This window comes from Manis javanica, chromosome 17, assembly GCF_040802235.1.
Source record: "Manis javanica isolate MJ-LG chromosome 17, MJ_LKY, whole genome shotgun sequence".
Classification (NCBI taxonomy): domain Eukaryota; kingdom Metazoa; phylum Chordata; class Mammalia; order Pholidota; family Manidae; genus Manis; species Manis javanica.
The window spans coordinates 12,525,056-12,540,007 of NC_133172.1; the positions used below are offsets into that span (position 1 = coordinate 12,525,056).

General features: G+C 54.7%; 1 protein-coding gene across 2 annotated transcripts; it reads left to right on the forward strand.

Annotated features, from left to right (window-relative positions):
* The first annotated feature begins 293 nt into the window (after positions 1 to 293).
* TGFB1 (transforming growth factor beta 1) lies at positions 294 to 12,129 on the forward strand. 2 transcript variants are annotated; one of them, XM_017640330.3, is made up of 7 exons: positions 294 to 648; positions 3,426 to 3,586; positions 4,730 to 4,847; positions 6,413 to 6,490; positions 6,720 to 6,870; positions 11,205 to 11,358; positions 11,839 to 12,129. In XM_017640330.3, the coding sequence occupies exons 1-7, from the start codon at positions 294 to 296 to the stop codon at positions 11,995 to 11,997; spliced, it is 1,176 nt and encodes a 391-aa protein (XP_017495819.1). In that variant the 3' UTR covers positions 11,998 to 12,129. The 2 variants fall into 2 exon arrangements, with proteins under 2 accessions (XP_017495819.1, XP_017495828.1); XM_017640339.3 differs by having other exon boundaries at positions 6,723 to 6,870.
* Positions 12,130 to 14,952: the final 2,823 nt, after the last annotated feature.

The following is a 14,952-nucleotide window of genomic DNA, read 5'->3' on the forward strand; positions in this document are numbered from 1 at the left end:
GATCTTTCTCAGACCTGCCTCAGCTTCCCTATTTAAGACCACCCACCTCTGGGACCAGATCTCGCCCATCTCGGTTTTTTTCGCGGGATACGGAGAAACCACCGATAAGAGACCCCTCCACCTTCGATCCACCTCCGCTCCGTTCGCCCTGAGGGCCTCAGCTCCCCCTCACCCCCACCCCGACCCTCCTGCCTTGCCTCGGGAGACTCCCCGGCCCCTGTAGGGGCGGGGCCTCCCTCTTTTTACCGCAGCCTGTTCGCGCTCCCCGCAGTGCCAAGGGCGCCGCCTCCCCCATGCCGCCCTCGGGACTGCGGCTCCTGCCGCTGCTCCTGCCGCTGCTGTGGCTACTAGTGCTGACGCCCGGCAGGCCGGCCGCCGGACTATCCACCTGCAAGACCATCGACATGGAACTGGTGAAGCGGAAGCGCATCGAGGCCATCCGCGGCCAGATCCTGTCCAAGCTGCGGCTCTCCAGCCCCCCGAGCCACGGAGAAGTGCCGCCCGGCCCGCTGCCCGAGGCCGTGCTGGCCCTTTACAACAGCACCCGCCACCAGGTGGCCGGGGAGAGCGCCAGGCAGGAGCCCGAGCCTGAGACGGACTACTACGCGAAGGAGGTCACCCGCGTGCTCATGGTGGAAAACAACGACGGTACGGTCGGAGGGGCAGGGGACCCTGGAGGGGCAGGTTCACGGAGAGGAAATCACTGGCTGGAGGAAGAGGACCCCCGGCGGCTCCGGGAACACGGGAAGGGGGGCGTCCCAAAATGTATAGGGCTGAGCTTCCCCACCCCGCCCAGGTATCTGGTCTTGGAGAGCAGGAGATAGTGAACGAAGTGGAGAGCTTCCAGAGGGCAGCAGGAACGTGCGGGATCGCGGGGCAGAGTCCCCTGGAGGAAAAGCAGCAATTGGAGGGCGGGGATACAAAGACTTCCACCTACGGGGTGCACCAGAATATGGGGGTCGTGGAATGGGGCTACAGAGAGGGAACCCGCTTGGGGAGAAGCGGAGACCCCAGGAAGGGACAGGCAGTGTGGAAAGCCGACCCAGAGCTCGAGGGTCGCGGGGAGAGGCCGGAGAGTAGTGGACAGGGGGATTCAAGGACAGGAAAGCTATGTGAGCGAGAAAGTGGAGGGGGCGAGAACACTCGGGACAGGGGGAGGACGCGGGGAGCTGCGGGGAAGGAAGGGACCGAGGTCCCAGGAGCGGGAAGGTAAGGTAGCGGGACCGAAGCGGAGCCTCCGCGGGGGGCCGGGGATGCGCGAGGAGGCGCCCGTGTGTCCCGAGTATGGACGTGAGAGGAGGAAGCCCAACCGAGGAAGCGAGCCGCCGGGAAACTTAGAATACTGCGGCGTGGGAAGGAGTGTACAGAGAGGGGAGACCGGCGTGGGAAAGCTGGGCCCCGAGGCGGGCGGGGGCAGGAGCTCCCCCGCGCCGCAGGATGATAGGGAGTGGGGTGCAAGAGGAGAGGGGGTGGGTGCGACTCTGCGGGACCGGGTGAGAGAACCGAGCTGCTAACCGGTAGGAAGCCCCACGTGGGTACCACGCGCGGAGGGAGGAGCCTGCGCCTCCCGGAGGGGGGAAGAGGACCCCGCAGAGCTGAAAGCTGACAGCGTGGACCCCAAAGGCCCAGTTCCTCTCCGGGAGGCTGGGGAAACCCCAGCGTCCGGCGGCCTAGCCCTCCCTCCCTTTCCTTCCCGTGCCCGGGGGGCGGGGATCGCGCGCGGAGCCTGGGGCGAGACGAGGCAGGTCGGTCCCCGCCCTCGCCGCGGCAGCGCCTCCCGCCCTCTGCACCCTAGCTCCGGGCGGGGCTGCTGCTGGGTCCGCCCCGTCGGCGCCCACGCGGGGACCCAGGTGTCCTGGGCGGCCGGGAGGTTTGGGGGCGGTGCCCCTGCTTTCACTTTCTCTCTTGGGTGATGGACTTGTGCATCCCCAGGCCATTCGTGCACCTAGTTTCGGCGCCAGCAAAATGATAGCCCCTCGCCTCCCATATCTCGGTCTCACGTTTTCTGTGGTCCCTTCACCCTCGCTGCAGAGACTTCTTTAACGCTGGTACCTTCTGTCCTCTTTGCTCCCAGACTGGCTGCGTCTCACCCCCAAGCCCTGTGCCTCTCCCGTGTGGGTCGTGCCACCTCTGTCCTTCCATCCTTCTGGCATCCCATTCCTCTGCCCGTTCCTGGCTCTCCCAGCAGCCGTCTCTCCTCTTCGCCGGCCCTCCCCTCTTTCTCCTCCACCCTCTCTCCTCTCAGCCTCTTCCCATCTCTCCCTCTGACCACGCGCACCCCTCCTTTCTCTCTTCCTCCCTATCTGTCTCCCTTGCCTGGGCTCTACCCTTCCTTTGGGGTTTGCTGAGGAACCCCTGGGCCACGATAGAGCCCACAGGGGGGCAAGGGCTGGCCTGGGTAGAGTGGGGAGGGGCAGGGGGCCCACAAGAATTTCCTCTGTCCTTTCTCATCAAATCCTGTCCCCACCGTATCTGCACGCGTCTGCAGAGGCCTGAAGCATTTGCCCCAGTTGATCTAAGTGTTCATAGCCTCCCTTTATCCCCAACCCCAGACTTTTCCTAGACTGGAAAATGTTTTTCCTAATTTTCTCTCTGGGAGACAGCAATTAATAATAATGATGATAATGTCTCAACAGCAGGGAGGCAGCGTAGCCTGAGGGTTAAGAGCAGTCTTCAGAACCAGACTGCCTGAGCTTGAATCCCTATTCTACAGCTTCCTAGCAATGTGACCCTGGGGCAAATTACTTAAGTCTCTTTGTGCCTCGGTATTCTATCTATAAAATGGGTATAAAAATATTTTCCTCATGGGATTGTGTGAGGTTTAAATATTTCAACCCTTGTTAAATGCTTTGAATAGCACCTGGCAAAGCGTGAGCACTTTTTAACAGATTAAAGTGACAGGTGTATGCAGACTCGAGAATTCCCTTGCCCGAAGTTACCCAGTATTTCATTGAGGAGAGCTGGTATTAAAAGTTAGGGGAGCTTGATGTGGTTGCCGGTTCCCAAAGAATAGCAGGAAACGGAGGCCCCAAGAGGGAGTACGGCTTGCCTACAGTTGCAGAGCTAAAAGCAGCAAAGGCACGTTCTCCAAGTGCCCTTGGATCCTGTGCTGCAATTGAACTTGGATCCAAGATTCCAAGCACTGGGGACGCCTGAGCAAGCAGAGCAGCACCCCTTAGTACCAGCATCGTACTGAATGGACAGTTTACGGATGGTGGGAGAGAAGGGTGGTTAGGCCCTGTTTTACAGAGGAGGAAACAAATCCAGCGAGGGACAGTCACTGACCCAATGCCACACAGTTCAAAAACGTCAGAGTCACATCCCAACCCTGGGTTGTCAGCCTTGGCACCCACGCTCTTGGACTTGGGATGCCCAGCGGCCCTGCCAAGCCCCTGACAGCTGTCCTCTCTGTACCTCCTGCCTAGAAGTCTACAATAAAGTCAAGCAAACCCCACACAGCATATATATGCTCTTCAACACATCGGAGCTCCGAGAGGCTGTGCCCGAGCCTGTGTTGCTCTCCCGGGCAGAGCTGCGCCTGCTGAAACTCAAGTTAAAAGTAGAGCAGCACGTGGAGCTGTACCAGGTGGGCGTGGGCACAGAGGTAGGCCAGGCTTGGGCAGTGCGGGGGCAGGACCCTGAGGGATAGAGGAGCACAGACATGTGGCGCCTTGAAACTTTCAGACTCTTAGCGTCCTAGGATATTCAACACTTTGAAGGCTGGAGTCTTGGGAGTTGGACTCTTGAAAGTTGGAATCTCTGAGAAGGTAGGGGCCTCAAACTGCTCTGTCCAATATGGTAGCCACGACAGATGGCCATTGAAAGTTGCCTAACATCAAATATAATAAAAAATACAATTCTTCAGTCTCAGTGGCCATATTTCAAGTGCCCTGTAGTCACATGTGGTTAGCGGCTGCTATTTTGGACACTTCAGATAAAGAACATTTCCATTGTCACCGAAAGCTCTCTTGGAAAACTCTGTTCTAGAAGGTTTAGAGTCTCCAGGAAGACTGGGGCCTCCGGAAGGGCTGAAGTCTCTAGAAAGTTATCTGACCTAGAATCCATGTCAAATGGAACATTAAGTTTAATGATTGATGTTGAACTCTTACAAGGGAGCGTTAACTTCTTGGAGTTTAGGGCATTCAGCTTTATGCCGCCAGCCCCAGAGGTTCATCCCATGCAGATGTCAGGCATGGGTAACATCTAGTTTGGGGGCATGTCTGTCAGCCTCCCGGCTGTGTAGAACACTGGTCTAGAACTTCTCAGGCTCATTGAATGTGTAGTTCTTGGGGTTCTAATAAACACTGGAGTGAAGGGATGACTTCTAAAGTAAGTCCCTAGAAAGTTAATAGACTCCCAGGATTTGGGGTGTCATATTTGCATAACTGTATGCTCAGTTCTGCAGAACCCCAGAATATCTGCAGGATGACCTTAGCATCATGGGTTGCACAAGCTCAAAGGGGCCTGGCATTTCACCGGTGGGGAAACTGAGGCCTAGAGAGGGAAAGGAATTTCCCATGGCTCCATGGTGGGTCAGGGTAGAGGCTGAGTTGCCCAGGTGTCTTGATCCCAGCCTGGGGCTCTTCTTCTCTCAGGGCCTCTGTGGGGGTAGGTGGTCCCTGTGGGCCCCACAGTGTGGATGTCTGGGAGGGGACTGCTGGTGGAGATGGAATGGGGGGTGTGGCAGCATCTCCTCACTGTCTCTCCCTGCCAACTCATCATCCCCCAGTTATACAGCAACAATTCCTGGCGCTACCTCAGTAACCGGCTGCTGGGTCCCAGCGACACGCCAGAGTGGCTGTCCTTTGATGTCACTGGAGTTGTGCAGCAGTGGCTGAAACATGGAGGTGAGGACTGCTTATCTGCCCTACCCTATTTCATAAGGGAGTTGACCCCATTGTTTGTCCTGGGGTCACCCTGCCTAGCACCCCCCACTCTCTGTTGGTGCCAAAGAGCCCAGACCTGGCCTTCCTCCCAGACACTCAAACCTGAATGATTAATGGTTAATCCATTTCCTGAGCACCTGCCCTGTGCTGGGTGGTGTGAGGACGCAGCAGTGACCAAAACAGCCATCCTTGCCCTCACGGAGCTCCTGGCCCATCGCTGGGGTGGAAGGAAGGGGGAGAAAGACCAGAAAATTGGATAGTAATGACCCAGAGTGGGCAGGCTGGGGTGGGGAGCCCAGAGAAGGGGCCTGACCCAGCCTCCAGTCCAAGAGTGCTTCCTGGAGGAGGGGACATCAGAGCTAAAGTCTGAGGAAAGAGTGGGAACCAGCCCGAGAAAGAAGTGGCAGCAAGAGTGTTCAAGGCAGAGAAGCAGGCTGTGCAAAGGTCTGATCTGTCTGGAAGAGAACTGTATCTATCCTGTCCCATCTGAGTCCACCACACCCATGTCTCCCTTCTTGGTGTCCCTCTTGTTCATGCCTCCATTCAATCATTGCCAGTAAATTCCTGCTCTGTGCCTAGCCCTGTGCTGCGTGGTGCAGGAGACACAGTGGTAACCAAGACGACTTCTAGGCCCTGCCCTCACGGGGCCCACAGTTACAGCTGGACACCTAGGAAAACTTGCTGAAGCCGTAACGGAGTAATAATGGCCAGAATGATCAGGGTCAGGATGGGGGAGGCCCTAAGCGCTGTGGAAGCCCAGAGCAGGGGCATCAGGAGGGCTTCCTAGGGAGGCATGAATGTGTCGAGACTTATGGGACGAGCGGTGGTTTGGCCAGATGACGAGGTAGGGCTGGAGGTGGGCACTGGGAGGAGTGGCTGGGTCATGGGACAAAGGCCTTTGCCGGTCACTGCTGAACCCAGAGCACCTAGTTTAGAAAATCATCCACTCATTCATTCGAGAAGCCTTTTTCCTGCAGCCGCCTGTGGGCAGGAGCCCAGGTGTGGGTGTGCTTCCCAGCCCTGCCTTTCCCCACTCTGGGCAGCCACCTCCTCCTGGCGAGCTTTGGTGAGGATTAAAGGAGTAATACACATGGAGAGTTTGGAACAGGGCCTGGCACCCAGCGCACACTTGGTAGATGTTTGTTCGTGACTGCGGGCTAGGCCCTGCAGGGAACAAGAAAACAGGATCCCTGCCCCCAAGCATCCTGCTTTTTATTGAGAACAATGAGGGAAATCAGTAACCAAATGCAACGTCCAAGAGGGCAAGTGTTTTGGAGAAAATACAGTGGTGTCTGGGGCCAGGGGTGGCTGTGTCCTGGAGGGCTTCTCAGTGGAGGTGGCATTTGAGCTGTGATCTGAAGGAGGAGAAGGAGGCAGTAAGGCAGAGAACTAGAGCAAGAGGGTGCAAGTGAGATGGCAGGCAGGGGAAGGGGCAGGAAGGAGACCCCCGGCTTTGCTCCCTCCTTCCTTCCCCAGGAGCTGGTGAGCCGCCCCTCACCCTGGCTTCCCTCTGCCCACTCCCACAGGGAAGATAGAGGGCTTTCGCCTCAGTGCCCACTGCTCCTGTGACAGCACTGATAACACACTCCAAGTGGACATTAACGGTGAGGCCCTCCTTCCTGGCCCGGTCCCATACCATGTGCGTGCGTGTGTGTGTGTATGGGGGGGTGGAGGGGTGTGAGGGATCCTGGGTGTGAGTGTAGGGCAGGTGCACATGGGGGTACTGTGTGTGTGTGTGCGCGTGCATCCCGCCTCCCGCCCACCCCCATCCATCCATCTTGAGAGAAAGTATGTGTATCCCCCTCAACCTCCCACCTGACTCCCAAACCAAAGCAGGGTTCGGTTCCAGCCGCCGGGGTGACCTGGCTACCATTCAAGGCATGAACCGGCCCTTTCTGCTCCTCATGGCCACCCCGCTGGAGAGGGCACAGCACCTGCACAGCTCCAGACACCGCCGAGACCTGGACACCAACTACTGCTTCAGGTGAGCCTTGCGTCCTGGGACCGAGGCCTTCCAGGCTGGGGGCTGATTGCCATTGGCTGGCCAGGCACTGCAGGTTGGGTGCCCAGCTGGTGCTCTGCTTGGCTGGCATCTCCTTCAGCCTGGAGGGCTCAGGGGATAAGGCCCGAGTCCTAGAATGCTGGGATGTGTGAGCGGGGAGTCCCTAGATGAGATCAGGTTGCTTGCTCGCTGGCATGTTGGAATTAGAGACTGTTAGAATGTTGACAACAAGAATGTGGGAATTCAGGAATTCAGTGTGCCATGTTAGAGTCCTCTACTGTTGGCAGGGTGGGGTTCTAGAATGTTGGGATTCTAGGATGCTAGAATTCAGTGTTACTGAAATCTGAGAATGTTTGACTCAAGGAATGTTGGGATCCTAGAATTTGGGAATTCCAAATTGGACGATTGCCAATGCCATTCCTAAATTGGAGTCTCCAGTGTTGGCAGGTTAGAGTCTTTGAATATTGGGCTCAGAATTGTGGAGTACTGTGTTAGAATATCAGCATCCATAACTGTTAGGGTTATCATGATATCCTAGAAAGTTGACACTTACTGTTAGGATGTTAAAATCTTGGAAGGCTGGAATCTTAGAGAGTGGCGGTTTATACCTCTCAAGTAATGGGCTCAGAATTGTGAAATACTGGAGTTCAGGGAAGCCAAGAACTTTAAGAGCTGGAATGTGTGAATCCTACATTGGGAAGGCTCTTGTAGTGGTAGGACTCTGAGGTACTGGAGGCTGCAATGTCAGGAAGTGTAGAGTTGGAGTCCCAGGATGTTGAAATTCAGCTGGAATGATGTGAATTTAGAACAATAATGTGATCTGAGAGTCTGACCTCATCCCTCCTGTGCTTCGTATTTTGATGGTGCCTCTGGGCCTTATCACAAGCTATTCCTCTGCTAGAAAGTCAGCTCTGCTGTCAGCTCCTTCCCTACCAGACGGTATCCTCAGCTCAGCAACCCTATGAATGAGTGAATGGTTCATTCATAGGTTTGAGTGACAACCCCTAATGACATTATAAGGAGAAGCAGACAAGCCATGTGATCCTCTGTAGGGAGGGACATAGTGTCACCTGTGGAGTCTTGCCAAAAAACTGAACCTGAAGCTCATCAAGATAGTAGATCCAACTACCAATTTTCTAGAAATACAGGAACAGAGGGATATGTTAAATAACAATGCAAGCATAGGTGTAATCAACAACAATTAGACTGTGGGAAGCCTGACCTAGTTTCTTCAACAAATAACATTGCAAAAGGGGGAAATAGAGATAGTTCTATAGATTTTAAAAAGAATATTAAAAGATAGATATATCAACCAATTATAATTGGTAGAACCTTATTCGGACCTTCATTTATACAGGCTATTAAGAAAAAAGATGTTTTTGAGACAGGTGGGGAAATGTGACTCTGACCTGATACTTAAAGATATCAAGGAATTATTGTTAATTGTTCTTATGTGGTATTCTGGTTATGTTTTTAAAGAGTCCCAATTTTCTTAGAGATATATACTGAAATATTTGTGGATGAGATGAAATGGCATGTGCTTTAAGATCATTCAGCTGGGGAGAAGAAGTGGGTAGGGGCAGAGGTACAGAGAAGTTGGCCATGACTGGTTGACACTGGGTGATGGAGACATGAGGAGGGCTCAATAGAATATTCTCAGCTTTTGTGTGTGTGGTTGAGGCTTTCCATAATCAAGTTATTTTTAGCTCAAACGCTGTCTCCACTGGGAATCCTCTCTGACTTCCCTACATCCAGGTAGATGGAGCCCCTCCGCCTGCCCTGGGGGCCCAAGTGAGTTTCTTTTACTCATCAGGCCCTGATTGGACAGAAGATACAAGAGCTTCCATAATGGTCTGGACCGTGTGTATCACGGGACCAGGATGCAGAAGGCTGGGACCTGCCTGGAACAGATGGGTTATAGAGGGCCTCAGGGTCACCTGGAGGCCTGCTGTCCCTCATCTGTACCCCAACCCCCAATTTCTGATTCAGTGGGTCTGGGATGGGGCCCAGGAATTTGCATTTCCCACAAGTTCCCAGGCCATGCTGCTGCTGCTTCAGGGACCCCACAGGGAGAACAGCTGATTTGGGTAGCTGAATCACCAACTACTCAAAGCTTAGGACCTCAGAACCCCAGCCACATTTGGACAAGAAATGAAAGGTTATTCTGGACAGTGATTCTTTCCCTTTTGTGAGTCCACGACCTCCTTGAGGATCTGAAAGCCAGGAACCTTTTCTCCCAGAAATATGCCCATAGGTACACCCACTGTACACAAGGCTTCCAGTCCCCAGGACCTTCCCCGAGCCCGTGCATGGACTTCCTGATGCCTCCTTGGCCCTTCACAACACCTCACTTGGTCCAACATCCCCTGGATCTTTGGATGGATGGGGAAAGCTGAGGTTAGGGGAGGACCAGGTGGAGCTCATGGGGAGCTCAGTTTCCTGCCTTCCTTTCCAGGGCTCTTTGGCTTTGGAAAGGCTGTCTTGGCCCGGGAGAGCCTGTGCCATCACTTCTCCCCCTCTGCTTGAGCTGCCATGGCCCCCGAGCTCCACCACTCACATGCTGCCTGAGAGCAGGCCACTTGCCCCCTTCTCTTAGGCTGTTTCTTCACCTTTAAGTAGGAATAATCATAAGGCCTGCCTCTCAGCATTTTGACATTACTTAATTCTCTGTTGATCACTTTTTGAAGTCGCGAATATCTGCAAATGGACCAAACCTAGAAAGGATACACAGAGACCCTCCAGCTCTGAAGAGGCAGCCACTTGATTATCTTTGTGTATTCTTTCAGAGATAGTCTCTGTATGAAACACTTATACACATTCATAGAGATATGATTTTTGTCCAAATAGTAGGGTCTTTTGGGGGGGGGGGATGTACTGTGTCTTTTGGGGGGTGGGGTGGGGAAGAAGATGAATTTTTGTTGTTAATTTTTTCCCCCCGATTCTAAAAATAGCACGTACCCACTGTCAAGAATTTGGAAAATACAGAAGGATAACACCTATCCCACTATCACATTTAAAAAGCCATCATTTTAATATATTTCCTTCTAGTTTAGTGCAAAGCAGAATTTGGGTCATAGTGTACCCATAGTTTTGCATAGTGTTTCTTTCACATGTAATATTAATCATTCTTGGCTGTCCATGAATCAAGCTTTTTAGCCAAGCTCATTGCCCACCTCAGCCATGGCCCCAGAGTCCAGAATGTAAAATGCCCCAGTTCCTTCCAGGCAAACAGAAGCCTGGGCTCCAGGCTGAGGAGAACTGGCTTTTGCGTACAAGCATGGGACAGAGATCATGGCTCCAGAGCAGTGGACTCTTATACACCACTATTTTCCAAAGTGCTTTTGAAAACACATAACATATTGATTCGTTAATTTATACATATAGCCAATATTTGCTGAGCATCAACTGTGTGCCAGGCATTGGCGTAGGCACTGGGGATACATTAAGAGACAAAACAGATCAAAAGTCCTTTCCACAGAGGAAGGACGAACAGATAAACCAATCTCTAATAAAAGAGCAGGTGTCAGTAAGTTATAAGAAAGAAAATAAGTCAGAGGAAGGGGAAAGCAAGAAATAGATATTGTAAACTATGTCCCAGAGTGAGGGACTTCTGAGCATGCATTTAAATTAAGTGAAGAAATGAACCAGAGTGGGTATCTGTGGGAATAGCAAGCCAGGTGGAGGGAAGAGGAAGTGCCAAGGCCCTGGGGCAGGACTGTGAGGAGCAGAGAGGATGCTAGTGTGGCTGGAGTACAGGAGAAATGAGAGTGAAGAGGGACCTGAGATCAGCCAGACCCAGTAGCATCTGGGGGTACATGGGGACATGAGCATTTGTCTTGAGTGAAATGGAGCTGTGCTCGGAGCCGGGGAACATCATGATCATCTCTAGCATGTGGCCCTAGAAGGCAGGGATTTCTGTGTTTCATTTAAACTGAGTCCCTAGCATGAACATGGAGCTGCACTATGTTTTTTATTTTCCAGTTTGTGGATGTACTGTGATTTATTTAGCTGTGCCCTATGTACGGTCATCTGGCTTCTTACAGGCTTGTTTTGAGCACTGCATGAGATAATGGTAAAGGATGCCCTTAGCACAGTGCTTGACTAGAGGAAGTGCTTTATCAGTGTCGGTTATTACCACTACTATCACTGCTATTACTGCATTGCTGTTATTATCACAGGGGATGCAAGGGAGACCAAGATGTAGACTGTACTGGGGGGCAACCAGGGCGAAACACACACGCACCACACCTGGTGCGGAGGGGCAGGGCCTGCCCTTGGCAGACCTCTGCCTCCTGACCCGGCGCCTCCTGCCTCAGTTCCACAGAGAAGAACTGCTGTGTGCGGCAGCTCTACATTGACTTCCGCAAGGACCTGGGCTGGAAGTGGATCCACGAGCCCAAAGGCTACCACGCCAACTTCTGCCTGGGGCCCTGCCCCTACATTTGGAGCCTGGACACACAGTACAGCAGGGTGCGTCTGGTCCATGGGCTGGGTGTGGGCTGGGGGGAAGCAGGGACTGAGGGACGGGTGGGAGAAAGAGAACTCAGAGATGGAGAGAAACAGACAGGGAGATGGGAGGGAGATGGCAAAGAGATGGGAGAGAAGCTAGAGACCGGCTGAACGGTCAGAGACACCACGCAGAGCCACATGGAGATACGGGGAGACCCACAGAGATGGAGCAACTTGCAGGTCGAGGGAGAGGCAGGGAGATGGAAGGAGAAAGGCGAAAACAGAATGAGAGGAAAAGGCAGGGGACGCAGATCAGTACCGAGAGGCAGTTAGGAATATGTTAGGAGAAAGACTGAGACACAAGCCAATTGTGGAAAATGGGGAGAGGCGGAGTTTGAGAATGAATGGACTGCGGTAAGACAGGGAGATGGGGAGAGGCTGGTGGGGTGCGGGCAGCCTCCCCAGGAACCCCGACCCTGACCCTGACCCGCCCGCCCGCAGGTCCTGGCGCTATACAACCAGCACAACCCGGGCGCGTCGGCGGCGCCGTGCTGCGTGCCGCAGGCCCTGGAGCCGCTGCCCATCGTGTACTACGTGGGCCGCAAGGCCAAAGTGGAGCAGCTGTCCAACATGATCGTGCGCTCCTGCAAATGCAGCTGAGGCCCGGCCCCGCCCCGCAGGCCCCGCCCCCGGCAGGCCCGGCCCCGCCCCCCGCCCGCATGCCGGGCTGTATTTAAGGACACATGCCCCAAGGCCACCTGGGGGTCCATTAAAGCTGGAGAGAGGACTGGGGTCTCTGTGTGGTTGGGCGCCTGACGGGGGTCTTCCTGCCCAGGTTCAGGACTCCACTCCTTCTGCGCCCCCCATCTCTCTCCACCATTCATTTGCCCTCCCTGCACAAATGCTGAGCATTTCTGCTCCAAGTGCTCCCGATGAACACCAGTCAGATTTATTTATTGGGCACCTTGGACTCTTAAGGGCCTTATATTAAGTCACTTGATCACCATAACAAAGCTCTGAGATACAGACTGTAATAAGACCCACTCACTATCAACGGGAGAAAACAGCCCAGAGAGGTTAAGGGACTAGTTCCTGCCCACCGGGAACATACTTTCAGTGTGCCCTACACAGGATAAGTGGTGTGAAGAGAGGAAAGCAGGATGGGGCGAGAGGTGGCTTAGGGGAGGAGAGAGGGCTTCTCAGAGGAGGTGGCATTTGGGACTTGAAGGAAGCCAAGAAAGCAGCATGGGGCCTTGGGGCAGAGTGTTCTACGTAGGAAGACAAAACAGAGGCCTGGAAGTGAGGACGAACAGGGGGTGAGCTTCACAGGGAGGAAAGAGGCCAGGGTGGTTGGGAGGGAGGGGCAAAGGGGAGGGTGACGGGAGCCGAGTCAGACTGTCACATTCCAGGCCAGAGAGTAGTAACAAGTCTCCACCCCAGGGTCTACTCACTGCATGCTCTCCACAGCCCAGCGGAGCAGGGGTTGGCACACTATGGCCTGCAGGCCATGTCAACCCACTGCTGGTTGCTGTACATAAAAGTTTTATTGGAGCACAGCCATGTTCGTTTATGTATCATCTGTGGCTGTTTCAGTACCACCAGGGCAGAGTTGAGTAGGAACTGTATTCAGCACCAAAAATATTTACTCCCTAGCCCTTTACAGAAAAGTTTGCTAACTCTTGCTAAAGAGACTGCTTGCTCCGCACTTTACAGATGGGACTACTGAGCAGAGAGAGGCTCAGTTACTTGTTAAGGTCACCCAGCTAACAGGACAGGGCTGGGACTCACCCAGACGGGTGGAGTTGAGGGCTGTACTAGTACTGCTGTCTAGGCTGCACCAGGCTTGCAGGGAACCTGTCTGAACTTGTACTCGGAGGGAGACGGGAGCCACACTAGGTTTCTGAGCAGAGGAGGGGTGTGATCTGACATGTGCTGAGGGTCCCTCTGGCTGATGGCTGAGAGTAGACTGAACACAGCCAGGGGGACTACGGGAAGACCAGTCATCCGGGCGAGGAGTGCCAGTGCCCCGAGCCAGGGCGGCTTTCCACTGCGGGTTTCTTCCCAGCTGCTGTGGTCTTGTGAGCTCTCTCCTGCTTCCTCCTTCTCCCACCTCCCAGTTTCCCCTCTTCCTCCCAGGTTTCGGTTCCCCCATCTCTTCCCTGCCCTTCCTAGGCTTGGGCCCTGACCTGCTCCTTTGCCAGGCAGTTGTCCCAGGGGAGGACTGTCCTGGGGGAGGACAGTGTGAGTGCTGAGCCTCCTTTATCTGGGTGAGGGGGCCCTGGGGCCCACCCAGACCAACCCAGGCCACATGTCTGGCACAGAGGGCTGGGCGGGGGTGAGAGCAGTGCCCTGTGCAAGGACCTGTTGCTGCTGTCACCACCCTCACCTGTGGAGACACAGCCACATGGAATGTAGTCCCTATAGCCCTGTGAGGATGCAGCACACAGAGGTTCAAACATGGACAATGTTCCACAGCCACACTAACAGTGTGGCTAATTTACTCTGAGAGCCACAGTAGACACACAAAACTCCTTCAGGACTCATGACACATGGATTGTGACACCTGGTAGCAGTCACAGCCCACACATGCCACCCCATTTCATACACACAACCCAGAGCTGGAGCTTCACTGGGACACGACACAAGTAGAGACTTCAATAGGGACAAGGTGAACCAAAATCACACATTCTATAGGTTCACAGTCATGACCAACACACAGCAGACACAGTTTCAGACAGAGCGTCACACACAAACCCACACCTCACAGCATCAGCCCCGTCAGGAAATGAAACAGAGACTCCGGCTGGGACCAACCAACAGTTACACAAACATCCTCCCTGGGGTCACGGTCACAAAGAGGCACAGTGTGCATGCACATGACCTGACACATTACAGTCCCACCCAGACACACACCACACACGGAGCTCTTAACACGTCACGATCACAGACTGTAAGCTGGTCGTGCCCACTCGGTCTGACGTCTCATGGCCCCACACACGCAGGCCTGAGGAGTCCCACAGGGACCTAGAGACAGAAGCTGACCCCTCATACCCAGACACACTGTCACACCCCAGGTCCCAGACGGAGCAGTCCCACACACCCAGACACACCCCCAGGGTCGTGGCCCTCACACACCCAGCCCATGCCTCTGCCGAGGACAAGTCCTGGCCAACACTCCCAAGGTGGGCCCAGACCCTCGCCACACCTTCTGTGACACACCCCACCCACGTGCCCACAGGCTGCCGGGTGAGCTGGCAGGCATAGCTGCCCTCCAAGGGAAACGTGCGGGCTCAGCACCTTCCCTGGGCTGCCTGCACGCTGCCCCTGTCCGGCCACCCCGGCAACCACCCCTGGCCCCTCAAGGTGGCCAGGCCCCCTTGGCACTAGGCAGACCTGGCCCTCAGCACCCACAGGGCAGGACCGGGGTTTGGGGTGCCCTGCTCCCCTCCCCCACCTCTGCAGGCAGCCTGGGCGTGGAGGGAAGTTGTGGGGGGAGCTCGGGTTCCGGCTGGAGCCCCAGCTTCCCGTCCGGCCCCCACAGGGCAGGAAGCCGGGCCAGGGGAGGTCAGCTCAGGCCTTCCTGCTCCTTCCCCGAGACAGGCCTAGGACTGGGGT